This window comes from Eublepharis macularius, chromosome 12, assembly GCF_028583425.1.
Source record: "Eublepharis macularius isolate TG4126 chromosome 12, MPM_Emac_v1.0, whole genome shotgun sequence".
In the NCBI taxonomy this organism is placed as follows: Eukaryota; Metazoa; Chordata; class Lepidosauria; order Squamata; family Eublepharidae; genus Eublepharis; species Eublepharis macularius.
This window is the reverse complement of record NC_072801.1, coordinates 59,330,150-59,351,197: the sequence shown is the minus strand read 5'-3', so window position 1 is coordinate 59,351,197 and position 21,048 is coordinate 59,330,150. Positions and strand designations below refer to the sequence as shown.

General features: G+C 45.8%; 1 protein-coding gene across 1 annotated transcript; it reads right to left on the bottom strand.

Annotated features, from left to right (window-relative positions):
* Nucleotides 1-5,287: 5,287 nt before the first annotated feature.
* On the bottom strand, nt 5,288-20,555 carry NUCB1 (nucleobindin 1). The gene is made up of 13 exons (XM_054995414.1): nt 20,480-20,555; nt 19,023-19,149; nt 17,415-17,522; nt 17,017-17,149; nt 15,151-15,254; nt 12,588-12,773; nt 12,409-12,499; nt 11,572-11,630; nt 8,882-8,974; nt 8,344-8,433; nt 6,942-7,112; nt 6,291-6,405; nt 5,288-6,000 (listed from the first exon to the last, which is right to left on the bottom strand). Exons 2-13 carry the CDS (start codon nt 19,128-19,130, stop codon nt 5,891-5,893), a joined length of 1,368 nt encoding a protein of 455 aa, XP_054851389.1. The 5' UTR covers nt 19,131-19,149; nt 20,480-20,555; the 3' UTR covers nt 5,288-5,890.
* Nucleotides 20,556-21,048: the final 493 nt, after the last annotated feature.

Genomic DNA, 21,048 nt, shown 5'->3' with positions numbered 1-21,048 from the left:
CTTTTCTGAATTTATTGGCCATCAGAAAGTTCTCTACCTACATTCTCCACACTTATGTCCTGTAAGGAATATTTTTTTCAGGCAAGTAGCAGAGAGAGGGGTTAACCTGATCTGATTCTCCCCCTGGTCACCTTCTTTAGCTTCTAGTTGAGCCCTTAGGATTTGAAAAAAATAATCACAGCAAGAGTAGGTGTGTTCAGTGGTAGCATATGAAAGGAATCGAAACTATTCCAAGGGAATTATGCTTGGAAAAACAGTGAATATTGGAAAGTGACAACTATCCTCATTTCTATAATGATTCACAGACATTTTCTTGGCACATTTGACAATTCTGTAACAAAGGCAGGGGTCAATTCGTAGAAAAAGAGTTGGAGCATAAGTCATTAGCATATGCTATGCCCCTTGCCATCATGGGAAGTGTCATTAGCATAACTGATTTGCATATGCCCCCCCTAACATCTCCTATCCTGGCTGTTTTGGACCCAATCCTGACCATTCAAGGCCGAAATTGGGCCCAAAATGGTCAGGATCGGGCCGCTGCTGAGTGGGAGAGTGATCCACCACCTGTCAGAGGCCCGAGCTGGGCCTTTTCAGCCCCAATCCAGGCTGAAATGGGCCCAAAATGGCAGAGAGTCAGGTGGGCGGGGCCACCTGACATGTGACCTCTTTGGGGAACTGCGTTCCTGCGCATTCCCCCTCGAAATGAGCCCTGACCCAAGGTCAGCACTGTCCAGATAGAACGCAGGCTTCTAAAACGCAGGAAACCAAATAATCCAAGAATCGCAGAACCATGTTCCCAGGAACTTCTTGTTTCTCACCTTTCCCCTTTAGTAGAATTTAGGCCCCAAGTCTCAACTACCCTTTCCGGAAAGAAAATAGGGCCGGTCACTATTATAAACCACTATCGTTGCAGTTTACTCTTCTTCCTGGTAAGGACTCAATTCTCCTCTGCCACCTATTGTCACATAGCAGATGGGGAGGAGGACTGAGGCTAAAAGAGCAACTTGCCTGGCGCCAGCTAATGTATTCCTAGCTGACTTGAGTCTGCAACATCCTGACTTAGTAACTTTGCTATGCCAGCTCTTCAATACTTGCGAGCATTTTGCTGAATTGCACCTAAAATATTCAAGGAAGCAGCCTCAGTGAAAAATGCTTAAAAGCTGAGAGAGCAGTATGGTAAAATTGTTAAAAGAGTGTAAGGCCGGGGTTCAAATCATAGGGTAACTTTGAACCAGTTACTGTTGTGCTCTGAACCTATTGCACAGCTTTGAATTATGGATAAAACGGGCATGGGGGATGGCTGGGGACTTTGTACGCTGCCCTGGGCTTCCTGCAAAAGCAAAACAAAAATCTAATAAATTCAACACACCCTACACTGATAATTGGCTTGAAGAGGTGAAAGGAACTGGGTATGGGCAGCTCTCCACTTCTGATTTTTTCTCTCGCAAGAAAAATAATCAGACTTTAAGCCTGCACTGCAGGCACAGTTGTGGCCAAAAGGAAGGAAGGAAAGAGCCCTCAGGCTGTCAGTGACTAACATGGTCAGAGTCACATCAGCGGTACACAAATAGCCTTGTGATAATGACTGAAACAACGCAACGTGTCATGTGCACTGCCTGTTTCTCATGCATCAGGAATGTGGTCTCGCATACCTAAAACAACTGACTGACAAAGTTCTTTTGAAATAAATGACGGGCAAAATTAAGTCAGTGTCCATTTTATGGATTGCCTTGAGCACCTGTCCTAACAGATGGAGTCTGGAAAACAAAACCTGACAGGAATTACAATTAAAGCTTTAATTAGGTAAGCAATGAACCAAGGGGTGGTGCGTTGAGGTAATGCACTGCTTGGCCCAGAACAAAGCCATAGGAAAATGGGAGGATAGTTCTGGGAAGCACAGACATAAGCTATTTCTATGGGGACAGAAACTTCTAACTTGTTCCCAAACCACCTCCCCACAGGGAACCTTTTGACATTGAGACAGCTCGCCAAGGAATCTTGTGTACCTCAAAAGCTTCACGGCCTGTTCTCGGGGCCTCTCTGTTTACACTGGGTGTTGATCAGACATGATAAACCTCAGGCCTGCTGTGTGTAAAAACTAAGGACAAACCAAAGGAGCTTTGACTCTTTAGCTCACATCCAGGAAATCTAGTTGATCTTTTAAGATGCTGCTAGACCTGAATCTTGCGCTTCTATTGCAGACCAACACAGTTACTACCCACCTGAAACTAAAAGCATGGATGTTACTGAAACAGCTGTGTTTAAATTCCTCTTCCACACTAAGGCACCTCATCAGTCCTGTTACTATATTTTCCTAACTCCATCCAGCAGCAGTCATTTGTGGCAGAAGTAAACATACCTGTAATGCCTTGACCTGGGTAAAGTGTCCTAGACAGATGGAGTGGAGTGGAAGAACTAAAAGCACAGCGAGAGTTTTCAGCATTTAATGTGACACGCAATAGCAGCCTAAGAGGCTGTTATTACTTCAATTGCCAATGTGATCTTCTCCTCCCCCAAGTTCTACCAACACAGAAGCAGCCGGCTGTGAAATTTGAAAACTTGCACACAACTGGCTCCCATGTCTCCCCCACACCGTGAAAGCTCACCTAAACAGAACTTGGTAAGAGCCGTCAATCTGAAACTCTGGTCACCAGAAACGTTTAGCTTGTCTGCAAAAGCAGCCAGCTAGATGGGGATTATACTACACACCGTGACCTGTTCATCTGCTTGGAAATATTCCAAAGGTTCAAACTTTAATCAAGCAGCAGAGAAGGAATTTTCCACTCACTGAGAAAAATGCTTTCCCTACAGTGGCTGTGTTGCACATTTTACCAGCTGACAAGGGGGTGAAAAACAGATCTGGTCTTTTTTGATCCAAATGCTATTTCTTCCCCTAAACAGTACCCTTCCATTTGACCGGAGAACAAAGAGTGTACATTTCAGATATCCAACTGTTATGTGCTTTAATATGTAATAATGTGCTGCACAGCAGGCAACACATTTTTGGGAGACCGTGATAGCAACTACTGACCATTACCACGTGACTCCCCCGGGTTCTTTAAGTACAGCAAATGCTGGAAAATGGACAGATCATTCTTACTTCATATTGAGCTTTGGCTGCTTGCAGACATTACTGCAAAGAAGTTTGTTTGCAAGGGGGACAGACAGAGCTTGGTGCCATGGTTCTATTCCTTTGCTCTTGCATCTTAGTTTTGCAAACCTTGAATCAAAGTCCAATTTAACCGTAACTTCTACAGGGGCAAAACTGGGAGTTTGTTTCCCATCCTTTCTTACCCCACCCAGGTTTCTAAACTAGTATTCAACAGAAGTATATTAACTCAATTGTTGTTGGTGGAACGAAAGCCAATTTGCGTAGGCACCTGCATTCAGACATCATGCAGAAGCTTAGCACGATTCTAGATTTCTCAACTGCAGAGGCCTTTAATTATACACTGCATAACTGAGGAGGAAGGGACTGTGCAAGCACTGTAACAAGATGCATTTGTGCCCATCACAGACAAAGCTGTTAGTCATGACACTCGACTACAGCCAGTGGCACTCATGAGGTGCCAACAGGAAACTTCTCTCCCATGTCCTGCATTCTCTGCTCATGGGGGGCAAAATCCATTTCTGCCCAGCAGGAACCAAGAGATCTCCCTTGAAGAAACAGCTGTCTTGCTACATGTCAGGCAGGTGCCAGAAAAAGCTCCATTACACATGCTAGTTGCTCAAAGCATTTCTCATGTCATTGCAGCATCTCCATCTAGTTTGGCTCTTTCCCAGTTCTCTTTCACATACTGGTATCACACATTCAAAAACACACACCCCAAAGGCGGCGGCGGAGTTATCCTTCTCAAGAAGGCATATTGTTATTGACAACCTTAAAGGAATGTGGGTGGAGCACACAACAGGCTAAGCAGCACATGACAGCCCTGGGCTGATGTTTCCTTTCACTTGCTTCTTCTGCCAAAGCTGAACCAGTCATAGGCATTGGCAGCCAACTGCTACAAACATTTTTCAAGCACATGCAATGCCTGCTGGGGGCTGAATACAGCTTCCTTGCTAGAAGCCGTGATGGGATAGGCTTTTCCTGCATCTATCACACATCCAAAGGGCAATCAATGATTCTCTGCCAGCATGACTGGGTAAAAAAAAGCTAGCTCAGTTTTCAGCAGAACATTTCAAGCCCAAAGTTAAGGATTTCCTTGAGGGTTTGTGGGGTAGGTTTAGAGTTTTATGCATTTCAGTGAAAGCTAACAACAGAGCTTGCACCTGAGCACCATTTTATTTTTCCTCTGTGTGTGTTTTGTGCTGTCAAGTCGCTTCTGACTTATGGCGACCCTATGAATAAAAGACTTCCAAAAGTCCTATCATTAGCAGTCCTGCTCAGATCTTCAAAACTGGAGGACGTGGCCTGTTTATTGAGTCAAGCCATCTCATTTTGAGTCTTTTTTTTCCTACTGCTTTCTACCTTTCCTAGCATTATTGTATTTTCCAGTACGTCTTGTTTTCTCATGATGCAATCAAAGTATGATAGCCTCAGTCTCGTCATTCTAGCTTCTAGGGAGAATCTGGGCTTGATTTGATCTAGAGCTCACTTATCTGTTTGACAGTCTTCTAGTCATCAACAAAACAATAGAGTTAAGGTAGCAATCACCGTCCTCCCTCCCTTTAGGATTATACCACCCTCACCTCGACAGCATCTGGAGCCACAACCGGGCGAGAGAAATGTTACTTCCATTTGGTGCTTATGTTCAAACAATAAAGGGAGGGAGTACCTGGCAGCACCAAAAAAATTTTTGCCCACTTTCTGTAGTCTCTCTCACCCAGGAGCAAGGGGTTCTATTTATTTTGCCAGTGCTGCATTAGTTTTAGCCACCCCAGTCTAATAATGGCTACAAGTAACACCCACGATACCCAGAAATCCTCTCGGGGGGGGGGGGGCTCCCCGCATATTTACCAGAAACATGATTAGAACAGGTATGTGGCTACTATGCTCCAGCAGCAAGACACCTATGTTCCTGCATCCACAAAGTGTATCCCAACTATTGCCCCCCATCAGATTGGTGGCGATAAAACTGTAGCACTTTGGAGAAAATGGCTGCCTGTGGCATGAAAATCTAGGCCCACCGAAACTCCCAGCCCCTTCTTATCCAAGCATGTCCTTTCTGACGGAAGGAGACAACAAAATAATAAAAGAAAATAAAAAGGAGACATCATAATGCTGAAACAGAGCCTCTGCAGACAAAAAAAATGGTGGGAATCTATGCAGGAAAAGACACCGGGGTGGGGTGTTACAACTTTATTAAATAAAAAGGACTCAAATAATTCCAAAAACCACAGCCAAATTTCAGCTGTTCCATGGCTCTGTATTTTTAAAAGGTGCAACACTGCAATTCCATTATGAGAAGTCAAAGTCAGGGGAGGAGGAAGGAGGCACAGCACAGAATACTGAATAGCAACTTCATACCTCCCACCTTTTATTTTCCTCAAGCATTCAGAACCCAAGGGCGACATTCAGGGCAGAGGGGGTCACTTCACCTCCCCCCTCCCCTTCTAAATGGCAAACACGCCCCCACCTCCCTCATTAGAGCCCCATCCTGGGCTCCCTCAGAGGTTTATTCTGGTTAGGTAGGAGGGACAGAGCCCTGTTCAGTAAAAAAAAAAGGTGGAGAGTTTTTAATAAGCTCCTCCCATCGTTCAAGATTTTCGCTCTGCCACAGGTCTCGATTAGATATTACAGAAAAATGAAGTGACAGAATTCTGAGGAGTTAAAATGGGCTGTACCATTTCAGGCTGCAGGTGAGGGGGGGCACACTCTCTTAATTATTTCCCAAACAGCAGTCCCTGAATAGTAAGGCTTCAACAACTCCCTTCCTGCTCCAGCGTTCTACTGGATCTCAACTTCAGGGTGCTGTTGGCTCCGAGAAGGTTCTACTTGGTTCTGTTGAGGAGCATGGTCTGGCGCTCCAGGATGGGAATCAGGCAAAAACTGGTGGTCTGCAAAGAGAAGACAAGAGTTTTGTGGCTGCTTCTGCACTAAGGTTCTAGTATTCACGTTCACTAAATCAGAATCTCTCCTCCACCTCGACACGTGCACTTAAATTGCAACAGAAAATCCATCTTTGTACCTTTGCAAGTGTGAGTAGGGTGCCTGAAGTGCTTTTAAATGCAAACAAACTGCGCTGACCACATAGCCAGATGCTAAACCCTCCCAGGAATAGTCAGCAACTCTGTTCCCTAAAGAGACTAAACTCCATTCAGAGAAAACAGGGAGTTTTGGCTCCTACCTCCTGGGGCTGCATGGGGAGGCTGCGCTTGAAACTTCAGCTCACCCCCTGGTCCAGCTGGATGTCCTTGCTCAGGCTGAGGCTGGGATTTCCTCTGTTCCATTTGGAGCACAGCCTGCAAGGGATATAAAGTTAAACAGGTTCTCACTCACTGCCAATGGTAAAGGCAGGAATGGTAGGAAGCCCAATATGCCCTCTCTCTCTTTCCATCCACATGAAGCAGCAGTAACTAGGAATTGTGTACAAGGCACAACTGGAGAGACTGTGGCACAGTGGCAGAGCATCCATTTTACATGCAAGTGGCTCCAAGTCCAATCCCTGGCACCTCAGCTTAGAAGAGGTACAGAGAAATACTGTTTTGCTTGAAAAACTCAATGGCTGCCAATCAAAATAGGATCCATATTCTGACTTCATATGTCTTCCCATTAAGAAGTTTTTGGTTCTCTGCACACCCGAAGCCTTGCACATACATGGGTAAGGGCTGAAAGGCAGGACACTGCCAGAGATTTTGACTTATTAGGATACATCAGTAAGATTCAGAAGTGACCATCTATAAAAAGATCATCAGGAACTTAAGGGTTAAGCAAAAGTACACCAGGTGTTTTTCCCCCTACCCACACAACTAGAAGTGTCCTAACCGATGCTCCCTACCTGCTGATACTCCTTCTTCTGGGCATCGAGCTGCACTTGCCGCTGCTGAAGTTCTTCATGCTGGCGGCGGAGCTGCTCTGCACGCCGGCCTAGCTCCGTCTCCTGGGCCACTAACTCTGCCTCAAAGCGCTGAAGCTCTGCCTCGGAATAGACCTGCGTTTCTTCCACTGTCTACATGGAGCAGGAGGAGAAGAGAAAAGCAGCTGGAGTGGAATGGGTTTAGATATCACAACAGGGCTTCCTCGTGATATTTTTCTTCTGTGTGCTTGTTTGGCCTTTCCTCTTCTATGTCATCCTGGCTGCCTACTGCCAGATTCAGCTCCAGCTTTCTAACTAAATGCTTGAACGGAACGGAACTGCAACTGCAAAGCAATGATGAATTTCTGCTCACTCTCATTTAGAAACTGGATTTCTACTAATTTAACCATTTTTCTTCAAAAAATTGTTTCTGGATTAAAAAGGACTCATAAACACTGGGACGGTACCCGAGGTTTAGGCATTAACACCTCCAGAATTTTTCCATAGGGAGCATGACATGAATCCACAAATTAACCTTAACACACCATTTACTTGGGATCTTGTGAATCACCCTTGAATCAGGGTGATCTACAAGATCCAAACACAAGAACTCCTGTACTGTAGTCGACAACCTGGACCAAGATAAAAATTTTTGCCTAGAGGCAAGAAACAGGTGCTTTAACCCCTAGACATGTAATATTTAAGGCAAATGTCCTGCCCCAACATAATTAGCTTGATACAAACTAAGCACTGTATACATACCCCACCCTCCACTCTCCAAGTCAGATGCTCTTTTCTCTAATGACTCACTGGAATGACCAAGGAAGCACATTACTAGCAACAGGTCATTCATTTTGTGCCTGCAACTAGTGTAAATCATTAGGTTGTTGCAGAACAAAAACAGGGAAACTAGCTGCTATTAGCAACGTGCTTACTCAACCCTTGAATAGTTTATTTTAAAAATTTATTTACATTATTTATAGTCTGCCTTTCCCCTTGAGATTCAAAGCAGGTTACACAGTGTAAGTCAATACGATCAACAGCAGGGACACTCAATAAACAATGCAATAGGGCGAGCAAATGTGAATTTGCAGAGCTTTCAAAACAAGCAGAAATCTGATGCGGAGCAGAAACAACGCTGAACCAGAACATAAGCAATTCTAAACCTATTAAACAATGCAGAAACTAGCCAGTAGTATCGTACTTACAGCAACATAGTAGTATAGTCTATATTCCCTACTCCTTTACCAATGCATCTCTTAAACCACTTCTTTATAGTATAGGTCTCTTATCTGCATAAAAAAACATTCTTGAATAATTCAGTTTTGTATAGTTTGCAGAAAGCCAGGAGAGTAGGGCCACACATTCCAGTCCCTCAACGCACCTTCCATCCATCAGCTTCATTAAAATCCTTCCTCTGCGTAGATTTGAGAAACTCATCCAGGTTCACCAGCCTGTCCTTATTAAGATCCACCTGCAAGGAACGGAAGTCATGTAATGCCCCCCACCTTCAAAAGGCTCCATGCAATTCCCGCCATCTCCCTTCTTTCAGACATTTTTCCGGACAAGTCTATCAGAGCTTAAGGCTTTGGGAACAAAATGGGTAAAGGATCACATAATTATACCACCTTTGCCAGCAATCCTGTGAAGGGCAGGATTCTCAAGGGCAGGATTCTCACCTGCATAACGCAGACAGGGATTTGGCAAAGAGACCCCGAAGGCTCTTCCAGCAAGTTCAGGTAGAGGCAATATTTGAGCTGAGGCTCTCCCAGTACTAAGCACCAGATTTCTGGACCCTTCTACCACCACCGCCATTCAAAAACAAAGCAAGCCCCATCTCTATCTACCCTCCTAACCAGACCATGCAACGTGCTGCTGCCCTGTTCCCTCCAACACACACATCCATTCTCCCCTTTACTCACATTTTTCATTACATGCTCACGCATGCGCAGTCGCTCTTCTTCCATTTCTAGCATGTCATCTTCCTCGTTACGGGGATCATACACTTTCTCCAGCTGCAAGGCGCAGAGAAGGGCAGGGGTCAGATCCCAAGAAATTTGGTCATTTCCCTTCTGCAACCCACAGTTCCCCCCACCCCAACACACACAAAGGAAGTAGGCAGCCTTGGTTCAGAAAGTCTTCTCTTTGAGCCTGCCCATCAACTGTGATCTGCTGGAGAGGCTGTAGGGCATATGCTTCCACCTTTGGAAGTAAGGCGGGAGAGCTCTAGAGATAGGGACTTTTCTGGAATGCCTCGTATGGCTTGGCCTGATTCCTACCCTTTTGAGGTCTGGATACCGTTACATGATTCTTCTGAAAATTTACAATTTTGACTTGCTGTGTTTTGCTCAGAAGTCTTTGATTTATTTTATGATGGGATGTTCAATATCTTTTCAAACACCTGAGCTCTGCGGTTTCAGTGCAGTTCCCCGACTGCACACTGAGTTGGGCCCTACTACTCTTTCACCAAGTGTGTAGCACAGTGGCAAACTGGCTGGGCTCCAAATCAGCACTTTGCTGGTTTGACTCCACTACTGCCACAAACTCTACAGGTGGCCTTGGGTAAGCTCCGCCTCCCCAGCTGTATTATGGGGATATTAATAACACTGACTTTGTTCACCACTCTGAGTGGGGCGCTATCTGTCTAGAAAAGTGGTATATAAGCACAACTATTATTATTCCTCCAAGGAGAAAGTCTGATCAGAGACAGTCGTTGAGTTCACAGGATCCAACATATTTTTCCTAGTATTATTTATCATTTTAGCCTAAGCTCCACTGAAAGCATCGTGCTAAGAGCCGGATATAAAGAAGGCCTACATCTCGAGTTGGCTCACAAACATCAGCCTTACCCCAACTATCTTTCTTCAAGCCAGGGCCCATCATTTTCTTTACAGCAGTGGCTTGCCTCAAGCTGGGAATGAGCAGTTGCTTCAGAAAGCATGACATCTGTCCTCAGCCCTTACAGAAAATCATGACACACTCATGCAGGAGCACCTTCTAGTTTCAGAATTCATGTCTAAAATGCACACTTCCTAGTAGCAATGTGCTTTGATGAAGCCAATAAGCTACTCAGCCTGCTACCACCTCAGGCTTCCGAATTGCTCCTCCAACTCTGGTGTTGTAATAAAGTAGGCAAGGCCTGCGACTAAAACAGGCAGGCACAGCCCAGGACACTTTGGTTGAAAGCCCCATCCACAGGGCATGATGCCATGACTTCACATGAGCGAAGCATGAAAAGTAATGCAGGAGGAACTAATTTTTATTTACTTATGTCATTTATAGTCCGCCTTTCTCACTGAGACTCAAGGCAGATTACGTAGAGCGAGATTAGTACAATCAGTATCAAGGATGTTTCCATAAACAATGCCATAGGGTAAATAAACACAATTTTACAAAGACATAGCATTAGTAAGAATCCAAGACAGAGCTGAAGAAAAGCTTAAACAGAACGTAAGCAATTCTAGGGCTGACGTTAGACCACATGAAGCACAAGTAGCTCATAGGAGCACATATTTAAGACAACAGGTAGTACATAAGGCAACATAGTGGTGAAATCTACGGTCCTTAACTCATTAGCGAAGCATCTGAGAGCCCCTCCCTACAATACAAAAGCCTTTTTGAATCATTCGGTTTTGCATCGTCTGCAGAAAGCTAGGAGAGTGGGGGCTCTCCTGACCTCCTCAAGCAGGCTGTTCCACAGGGCAGAGGCCACCACAGAGAAAGCTGTGCCTTTGGGGACTACCTCCTTTCCCAATTCCCATATTGCACATGGGAACTTGGACACACACAGGCATCCCATAAAGCCTGGAAATGTGCAGCCAGGCTCATGTATCCCCCTCTTCCCTTCTCATGCAGAGCACAATGAAAAAAACTGGTTTAAAACTAGCTACCTGTAACAATCAAATGCAAGTGCACAGGTTAACTGGAGTTAGTCCTACCCCTTGCCATAAACCGAGATTCTAAACCAGGGTTTAATCCTGGCCTGGAGGAGGAAAATCAAATCCAGTTAACCCACATGCTTGCATTTTGTATGTTATGGGTAACTGTAGTTTGAAATCAAGATCTCTGCCTTGCGCTCTGCACAAGAAGGGAGGACGGCATGCAAGTCTGGCAACAAACCAAGTCTGGACACATTCAGGCTTAATGAGATGTCTGAAAGCAGCCAAACACATGCCGAATTTCTAGCATTGCAGCACAAAAGGCCTGTGTCTCGAATTGTATCATGCCAGGGCCCAGGGGGCTCTCATCCTCCTGAAGGCTCCTCAGCATGAAACATTCCCTCCACAAAAAGGGTGCCTTCCATGAAGATAGTTCATGTGGGTAGCTCCGTTGGTCAGCAGAAGAGCAATATCTGAATCCAGTGACACTACAAAGCTCATGGTATGAAATTTCGAGTGTCAAAGCTCTCTCAGATACTGAAGAAGGGAGCCATGACTCAATAAGCTTATGCTCTGAAAATCCTGTTGGTCTCGAATCTTGCTGTCCTTCCACACAGAAAACTAGCTCGTCAAGGAGAAGAGTCCAGACTCCTCTTTGCTAGGCTAATTTTCTCTGCAGTGTTTTGTACAAAGAGCACTCAAACAAGTAAGTGAAAACTCAGCCAAGAACTTACCTCCTTGGTGAAAAGAGCCTCTAACTCCTGCTCGTCCAAGACCCCATCGCTGTTGGTATCTGGAAGTGGGAAAGGGGGGGAGGGAGGGAGGGAACTATGTTACAGGAACAGCCATGAGCACCCCAGACAAGCCGCTCTCTGGCCTTAATCCTTTGACCTGCAATGGGGGTAACAATACTGGCCTCCCTGCTATGGCTGTTTTAAAGACGAGACTATAGAAGGGAAGTGCTTTATATAAAATGCATTATATGCCAAATTTGTATTGGCAAAAAGGGAGGATGGTGGGAAAGAGGTATTTGGAAGCAGCCGTGACAGCATTTTCCTCCTCTAACCAGTAGAGGGAGATACAAGCCCATCTTATGAGTCCTCTGCATAAGAACAGGATCTGTTTATAAATTATATTTGCTCTTTCTGAGCCTTCAGAACAGGGTAAAGTTGGTGTACATAAACATACACAGATAAAAATATCTGTGAAAATATTACTTGCCAGCATAAACATTTACCCATCAACCCCCCCATTCCAACATACGGACACACACACGTACACATTACCCATCTAGGGGCTTAATGGAAAATTTAACAACTGACTTCTGCATTACTTCCCTGAGCACCCAGAGGTAATTCATTACAGGCAGCTAAGGAACTGGTTATTATAAACCCCAACGAGTTCTTCTTAAGGAAGGCAGTGTTACATAGTGGTTAGAATGTGTAGTAAGATGGGAAAGATGCATGTTGAAATCCCAACTCAGCTATGAAGCTCACTCAACCTAACTTCCCTTTAGACACTGTTAAAGTCAGAGCTGAAGGGTGTCTGCCAGGAGCACATTCCTTCATTACCATGCAAGTTGAAGAAGGTCTTGGGGTCGAACTCATTGGGGTCTAAGCCATCGGTCTCCTGCCAGACCTCCTTGAGTTGATCTTGACTTCCCTGTATAGGGTGATAGATACGGTGGTCAAGACATATTGAAAGAATTTGCCACATCCCCCCTCCAACAACCCAAATAAGTTCTCCCTACTGGGGCATTGACTTTCGGGTGCTCTTTGTGTTTCTTCTTGAGCTCCTCGAAACGCGCTTCCTCCTCACGACGCTTCTCCTCATCCAGAGACTTCAGGTACTCTCGCCGCTCATGTTCCTTCATCATCTCATAGCGCTTGAACTCATTGTGGTGGTCCGCATCGAAGTTCTCTAGGTGCTTAGTAGCCTGGGAGGTGCAGAAAAAGAGACAGAGATCCTGGGCCATCAGGAAGCCTGAAGCTACCACATATCCTGGTCTAGGCCATACATTCCCATTCCTTTCCCAAAGAATCCTGAAGAGCCAACTCCTCCGACCACTGTCCTACCTGCTCCATTCCTCTGGACATCAACTCTTTGTTAAAACAAGGTCCAGATGCTGAAAGAGCTCCTGTGCCTTTTTAACAAGTCACACAGAAGGGAACATTCTTCCAAGTTCAGCTGCCCTTATCACTGTGACAGGAACAGCTACTCCAAGCAAGATCCCTTGCCTTCTTACATCCCCGTCCATAGGCTCAGGCTGCAAGAACAACCCTGCTGGGTCAGGCGAAAAGACCATCTAGTCCAGCCTCCAGATATCTCCCAGAAGCCAAAAAGCGGGGCTAGAAAGCAACAGCTTTTGCTGCCATTCCTCCTTCCAAGCAAAAAAAATAAAAAATAAAAAATCTGATATTCAGTGGCATATTAACTTTGAACTTTAGGATTCCATTAAACTAATATTGATAGATGTATCCTGCATTCAGTTTTCTAATCTTCAAAAATCATCTAGCTGCTATCACCACATCACTCCACTCACAGGGTTGACCTACCTCACAGGGTTACTGGGAGGATAAAAGAGAGGAGGACGGAAGCATGGGTGCAAACCTTGAACTACTTGGAGGAAAGGAAGGATAAAAATATGTCACCTGTTAGTGGCTGATCCTGACGTGGGCTAGCCTGATCACATCAGATCTCAGAAGCTAAGCAAGTACATGGATGGGAGGCCCCCACCCCCAAGGAAATCCGGGGTTGCTACACAGTGGCAGGCAATGGCAAACCACCTTTGAAGTCTCTTGCCTTGAAAACTCTATGGGGTAGCCACAAGTCAGTTACAACTTGACAGCACTTTACACACATGCGCGCGCGCGCGCGCGCGCGCGCGCATGCACACAAACACACACACTAGTGGCAGAAGTTAAAGCTGGAAAGTGTTCCCCAAGAGCTCCCCACTCACTGCCATATAAATTGGACAAAATGTTCTCTAGTCACTTTCTCCATACCACAATCTTATAAAAATCCCCATTGTGCCTCCCTTATCAGTTTTTTCCAGAACTAAAAAACTCCAAGTACTTCAGCATTTCCCCTTGTTTACTCAAGAGTTTAATGTTACTTTCTCCCAAGTGAAAGTAACAACAACAACTGCGCTTATATACCGCCCTACTGGACACATAAGTGCTCCACTCAGAGTGGTGAACAAAGTCAGTGTTATCATTATCCCCACAATACAGCTGGGGAGCTGGAGCTGAAAAGAGTGGCTGGCCCACCTGATGAGCTCATAGCAGAAGTGGGATTCGAACCAGCAGAGTGCTGATTCACAGTCCAACCACTGTGCTACAGCAGCTCAGGAGTCTGTTCAGTATCTGGCAAGGCTGCCCTGGTTGACCTCAGACTTGCCATCTGCACCCTTTGAGAATACAATCAGAATAAGCTGGATGTGCATTCAGACTCAGAATGTGCTGTGTTTATTTAGGCAAATGGTAAGAAACACACAGTACAATACAAGCTGACAAGCTGGTCAGAAAATGTTCTGCTTTGTAGATAAGCAGCTATTCATGGAGGAGGAAGTAGAGAGACATTTTAACTCCCAGAAGAAAACATGCGTGAGAATTACCGTGCAATCCTAGGCAGAGATACTCCACCCTAAGACCACTGAAAGCAATGGGCTTACAATGGGGTCACCCAGAAGACTGTGCTAACAGCATCTGAGGAGGCTGCTGTTCCAGAGGAACGGAATCTCAACAACGTGCAATGCCCTGAAATACTCAGGGAATCTCTTCCTCCATGGCTGCACCCCCATGAACAGAAGGGGGGAAGAACATGAACACTAGGGACATCGGCCAAGTTACCGTCCTGCCACAGTTTCCAACTGATCAACCAGCCTCTGCAGCTGTTACTTTTCAAACACTAGCTTGATAACGTTCACCTCTAGGCTGCAAGCAGCTTCCCCTGCAGCTTCCAATCAAGCTGTGCAGCTACAGAGGCTGGGTGACAAGCTGGCAATCCCGCCAGCAACACTGGCCATGCACATCCCCTTGCAAGCACCCAGAATTCAGCACCCAGCACACTTCCATGTTTCTGCTGTCGCAAAACTAGAACTCCAACACCTTCAGTGTGGAGCAAAGGTGCTGCACAGAGGGGTGAAGCAAAGGCACGATATTGGGCCCTTCCTTAAAAAAAAAAGAACGGTGGAGCATTTTAGTTGCACCAGACTGGACACTATTTGCACGTATGAAGCAAGAAGCAAGTTAGCGGTAGACAAAAACAGCCTGGCTGACTTTCTGTTTTGAAAGAAGCAGAATGAGACATACAGTCTGAATAAGCAACTCCAAGTCTCGCGCTTCGAACGTGTGCTGGTTTTGAGGGTCTAGATGTTCAAACTGCTTCAGTAAATTCCGGTGATCGATCTGAACATCTGGGAACAAAAGAGAAGACCCACTGCTTAGGGATACAATTCTCTATCTGTAATTAAAGCAGGTTACAGGGGACAGGTTTATCAACAGTAACAGCAAGAAATGGATCCTTTGCATTCAGAAGTGGTATGTCTTGAATTAGAGATTATATAGTGCAATTCCCGTTAAACCTGCCCATAAATTAAAGTCATCCCTGGAGATCTTGCTCCATGTGTCCCCAGATCCTTTTCTGCTGTGGCCCCATGGCTCTCAAGCTCCACCCCCCTCCATCTATCCACTGAGCACCTAGTCTAAAGTTTGGGGCTAGTAGCTTAGATCCTATGATACAGTGCCCATCACCCTTTCCTCCAGTTACTGCAGAGGCTTTTCTCCACTGTGGTGCTTGCTTTCTTTTCCACTTGCACGTGTGCAAGGGCTCCCTGAAGAACTCTGATCCTTGTGCACATGGGAGTTCTAGCAGAAGAGGAAGCAAGCACCACAGTTGGGGAAAGCCTCTGCAGTGGCCAGAGGTAAGCATGCGATAGGATCCGAGCCAGGGTTCCTACCCTGGTGTATTGGTCATGTGCATTTCATTTGCCCCACCTTTAATACCTAAATATACTAGGCCAATAACACTATTGAATTTCTTTGTATGCGTTGCCATCTTACACAGCTACAGTTCTTGAATTCCTAAATTATTGCTGTGACTGAGTTAGGGGCTGCTGGCTCTATGGCAACAATTTATTTTCTGCTGCTTATCATACTGTATGATAGGAAGTTTGTAAGATTACGTACGGGGAGGTGGAAGTGGGAGAACTTTTTCCTCCTTCTCTCATAGTACTAGAACTTGGGACACTCAATGAAGTTAATAGGCAATAGGTTCAAGATGAAGGACTTCTACGCTCAAATAGTAATTAACATGGAATTCCCTGCCACGGGATGCAGCGATGGCTGTGAATGTAATTAGCTTTAAAAGGGGACCAGACAAACGCATAGAGGATGAACCCATCCATGGCTATTAACCATGACCGCTAAATGGAGCCTCCATGTTCAGAAGCAGTCTCCCTCTAAAAACCAGCTGATCTACAATCAGAGGGGGAATCCCTCCCTTCTTTAGGGAGGGCACCTGGCTGACCAGGGTGGGAAATAGGATACTGGGCCTGACAGATCTGCCCCATCAGGAATGTTATTGACAACCTCAATATTTTTAACACTATTGACTGTTCCAGATTTTAAGAGTGCCGTGATATTTTTACAGCAACTGCAGTTTTATAATTGGAGATTTTGCAAGTTGCAACTATGAGCTGAAGGTGCAGCGTATCTGCCTTTTAAGTACTATAGTACTTTAAAAGAGCCCTGATCTGTATAGCCCAGGTGAGCCTGATCTCGTCAGATCTCAGAAGCCAAGCAGGGTCGGCCTTGGAGTTGGGAGACCTCCAATGAAGACCAGGGTTGAAGAGGCAGGCAATAGCAAACCACCTCTGTTAGTCTCTTGCCATGAAAATCCCAGCAGGTCACCATAAGTCAACTTTGACTGGAGGGAATTCTCCACCTTCACCACTTTGAAAGAATTGATTCTGTGAAAGAGTAACATCAAAACTGTCTTTCCACCTATTACATTAGAACCCAGGTCCATTACACTGCATCAGACCCACCGGCAACAGCGCCAGCGCCAGAACCCAGAACTCCCTGGTGCAAACAGTCCTTTCCAATTCTTAAATCTCCACTCCAAGCTTTTCCAGGAGCTCCACCTTTCCCACAGCACTTACTTCTGTCTCAACTCACCTTGTTCCATGTTGGCATCCATCTTGGCCTTCAAAAGCATCCGGAGCCGGGACACTTCCTGACGCTTCAGTTCATCCAGTTTGGTGCGGACGTGGTGGCTGACAAAATCCAGCTCTTTGCTCAGTTTCCCACTCTGAAAGAGAAAAGGAAAAGATAGAGGGGGCTGTTCTCAGTGTTTCCTCAGAGTTTCACTGAAGTTAACAAGTCCCCACATAAGCAGTGGCAAGAAACATTCCAGGTCAAAGGTTCAGGGCATCCACCACCACTGCAGAAATCCTCATGTAGGAAATGCCATATTTCACTATCTACCCAAATCCTCAGGCTGCAGATCAGAAAAAAAAATCTGCTCTCACTAATACCACCAAATCCCAAACAGTCATTTGAGTAACCCAAACCACCTTGATGTCCTCAGCATTGGCTGCCTGGAGCTTCTCTCGGAAGTGCCCATCCGTTTCCAACACGTTGATGACTTCCTGAAGGTAGCGGTGGTAAAAAAGGCCTGTGTCCTGTGCAAAAACAAAGAGGAAGGAGTCAGGTTAACTGGGTCCCAACTAGAGAGGGGCCTTCACCAAGTGATACCACAGCAAGCAGGTCCAGATAAAAAGATGTCAGGTCACAGGTACTTGGAAAAATCTTTCCTCGCCTGAGACTTGGGAGAACTACAACCAATGACTGCAGGTTTCTACAGGCCCTGGACTTACTCGCTTCTCCACTGCAGCTCCTTTTTCTCCAGCCTCCCCTCCGCTCCCCCCACATGCAGCTACGCTGAAGGGAGGGGAGCATGACTCTTTTTAGCCCAACACCACCAGTCAGGACTCCTCTCTTTCCAAGTACTCCTCTTGCCAAAGGAAAGCAAAGTTTACCCAGAATCCCCTGCAACATCACAGGCTTTCTAAGGCAACCTCCTATTTCCTTTTTGGAAAAGTATCTGGGGAGGTCATGGCCGTATTAACCCATGGCTGGGCCCCTAGGCTTTCAGGTATTTTGGCCCCCTCTAGCACTTCCATCTTTCACCTCACTACAGCTTAAAGTGTGTGTGTATATACTCTCATAAGTATACTCTCTCTCTCTATACTCTCTCTCTCTCTCTATATATATATATATACTCTCTATATACTCTCTCTCTATATATACGAGAGAGAGAGAGAGAGAGAGAGAGAGAGAGAGAGAGAGAGTACACTTATGAGAGTATATATATGGATAAATATATATGTACATGTATTGCTACAGCGCAGAGTGCAAAGTGCTTTAACCATTGGTGCCCTAGGGCACAGGTAACAGTACCTCAGCAAAAAAATTGACGGTCCCCTAGTCCCTGCAGGGCTCCTAGGCTTCAGCCTAGTCAGGCTTATGAATAATACAGCCCTGGGAGAGGCAGTAAAACGTATGATTGTACAGAGCTCTACTAGTATCCAACCAACTCCAAACACTGCCAATCAGAATAAACAGTAGAGAGCTAGAAATCTGATTTTGCAGGTGCCTCTCTTGGTGTCTGTTTTTTTACCCTGTTATCTGTTCACTTACTTAGCATCACCAGTTTATCAAATGTGTCTGAAAGGTCTCCATCAGTGGATAGTTTAGTCAATTTAAGTCCCCATGCCCCAGGATAATTTGTAAAAGGATGAGATTAGAGGACCCTATGAAAAACTTTTCTATATAGCCCATGATAGAGCTAGGTCTAGATGTTGATGCTATGAAGGAAACATCATCTTAGCCATGCACTTTGAACATGCAAACTGTGAAAGAGTTCGGTATGGCTAAGTAGTACATCAGTTGTTCTAAATGTTGCCTAACTTCCTGTATTTGTTTCTGTCAACCAAGCCTTCCAGTGGTGTAGGATCATCCATTAGAGCAGAACAGAGGTAACAAAAGCTGCACCAGTAAAAATCAGGCAGTACCCAAAACTGGAGGTACCGCCCAGCAATCCAACCACTGACATACTTCCCTGGCATGCACAGAAGCGTCTAAAGGATGCTTTCCCAGGGGGTGGACAGTACCGCACTTACTGACGGTTCCGGGGGAGTTTCTTCCTCTTGTTTCTCCTTGGGACGTTCAATGGGCACACAGGTTGCCAGTCCCAAAAGGGCAGCACTTATGAGCCACGTCAGATGCATTGCCTCCTGTGTCTATAACCTGCAATAAGGACATAAGGGTTGGGGAAGAGTTCCATCACTGCTGGAAGTGATTTAAATTTGGAGCAGCCCCATATCATAGACAGTAGAATGAGATGGTTATGAGATATGAGATAGCAGAACAGACTAACAATAAGTGAGAGATCACACCTTTTCTATTTCCCCGTGTAAAAGGAAAATTTCTCTCTAAGAAGATTGGCACAGGATTGACTAGAAATGCTTTACGCACAGCAGCCAGCGTGTCACTGATTCTAGTTGCAGTGGGTAGCCATGATGGTTATTGAAAAGACAGGTTTGAATCCCCACTCTGCTATGGGCACTTGTTGGGGGATCTTGGGTCAGTCACTCTCTCAACATAACCTACCTCACAGGGTTGCTGTTGTGAGGATAAAATTGAGGGGAAAAGAACATCATATGCTGCTTTGGGTCTCTCTGGTATAAACATTAGAATACATAAACATTCAAAATGACATCTACCTCCGAATGCTGCTACCTCATTCTATAGAATGTATATACTAAGCCACAGTAAAAGAGGAAGGAAAGACCCACACTGGGTAACGTCAGCAGTGTAGACATCAGAGAAATTCCGTGGAAAATGTGAACTGTCACATTTTACTCACACACTATTAAAGGACAGAAACAGAAAACGATAATAGAAAAAAAGACTCTTCCATCTCGTCATGGAAACCTAATATATGAGAATAGCAGGGTTTTTCTCCAGATTTGGGGAATGCAGCCTAGGGAAGCAGGGTTTGGGGAGGGGATGGACCTCAGCAGGGTAGAATGCCATACAGCCCACCCTCCAAAGTAGCCATTTTCTCCCAGGGAACTGAAACCTGGAGATCAATTGTAATTCCAGGTCTCCAGCCACCACATGGTGGTTGGCACCCCTAAAAAGCAAACGTATAACGTAGGGTTGCCAGGTCCAGGTTGGGAAATTCCTGGAGATTTTAGGGGTGGTTACTGGAGAGGGTGAGGTTTGGGGATGTAAGGGGTCCTCAGAATAGCATAGTGCCATAGAGTCCACCCATTTTCTCCAGGGGAACTGATTTCTATCACCTGGAGATCAATTGTAATTCCGGGAGATCTCCAGCCGCCACCTGAAGACTGGCAACCCTAGTATAACGACAGGAAGCAGGTAAGCTTCTTCCCAATAAGGCTCAGCCCCATGGGCTAGAGAGCCGCAGTAAAGCCACAAGGCTGAGTCATGACAGCAAATAACCCCGGGGACTTGATCAGTCATCACCTGGAGGTTGGCAACCTAGGCTTAACCTTAGCACTCAACCCAGACCCCGGGGAGAGGGTCGACCCGCGCATGCTCGCTGACTTACCTTGGACTCTAAAGCAACCCGACTATTCCACCACCTTCCCCGCGCCCCGAAGGCCACTTCCTTTCGCTATTCCCCGCCCCTATATCTGCATATTGAGCCCCGCCCTCTTTCCCCCTGTTTCAGACTTCGCCACCTTCGCAGTGTCATGTCCGGCGCTCCTTCTCGCGTCATGGTTTATTTTTGCGTACGACGCTACGCCTTCTCCCCCCCCCCCGCCTCCCCCTTTCCACTTGTCCAGATTTTTCGTGTAGGCGGCGGAGGAGTAGAGGTTGGGTTGCTAACTCCAGGTGTCGCCTGGAGATCTCCCTGAAATACAGCTTACCGCCAGACGAAAAAGAACAGTTCCCTTGGAGAAAATGGCTACTTTGGCGGATGGGCTCTATGGCATTATATCCCACTGAGTTCCTTTCCCTCCCCAAACTCTACCCTTCTCAATTCTCCAGGAATTTCCCGACCCGAAACTGGCAACTCCAAGTAGGCGGAGTTCATTGGCGTCCCGGATCCTGTTAAAATGCAATATGCTGGCGGCAGGCGTGTGTCTAGTAAATGAGAAAAGGATGCCTCTAGCG

What these genes read in the sequence shown, in the direction of transcription:
- NUCB1 (XM_054995414.1), bottom strand. Translation starts at nt 19,130, where the DNA reads ATGCATCTGACGTGGCTCATAAGTGCTGCCCTTTTGGGACTGGCAACC. An exon ending in GTGAGCATGTAATGAAAAAT is followed by an intron (nt 8,434 to 8,881) that starts GTGAGTAAAGGG and finishes CGTTCCTTGCAG; the next exon opens with GTGGATCTTAATAAGGACAG. An exon ending in ATGAAGCTGATGGATGGAAG is followed by an intron (nt 7,113 to 8,343) that starts GTGCGTTGAGGG and finishes TGCTCCATGTAG; the next exon opens with ACAGTGGAAGAAACGCAGGT.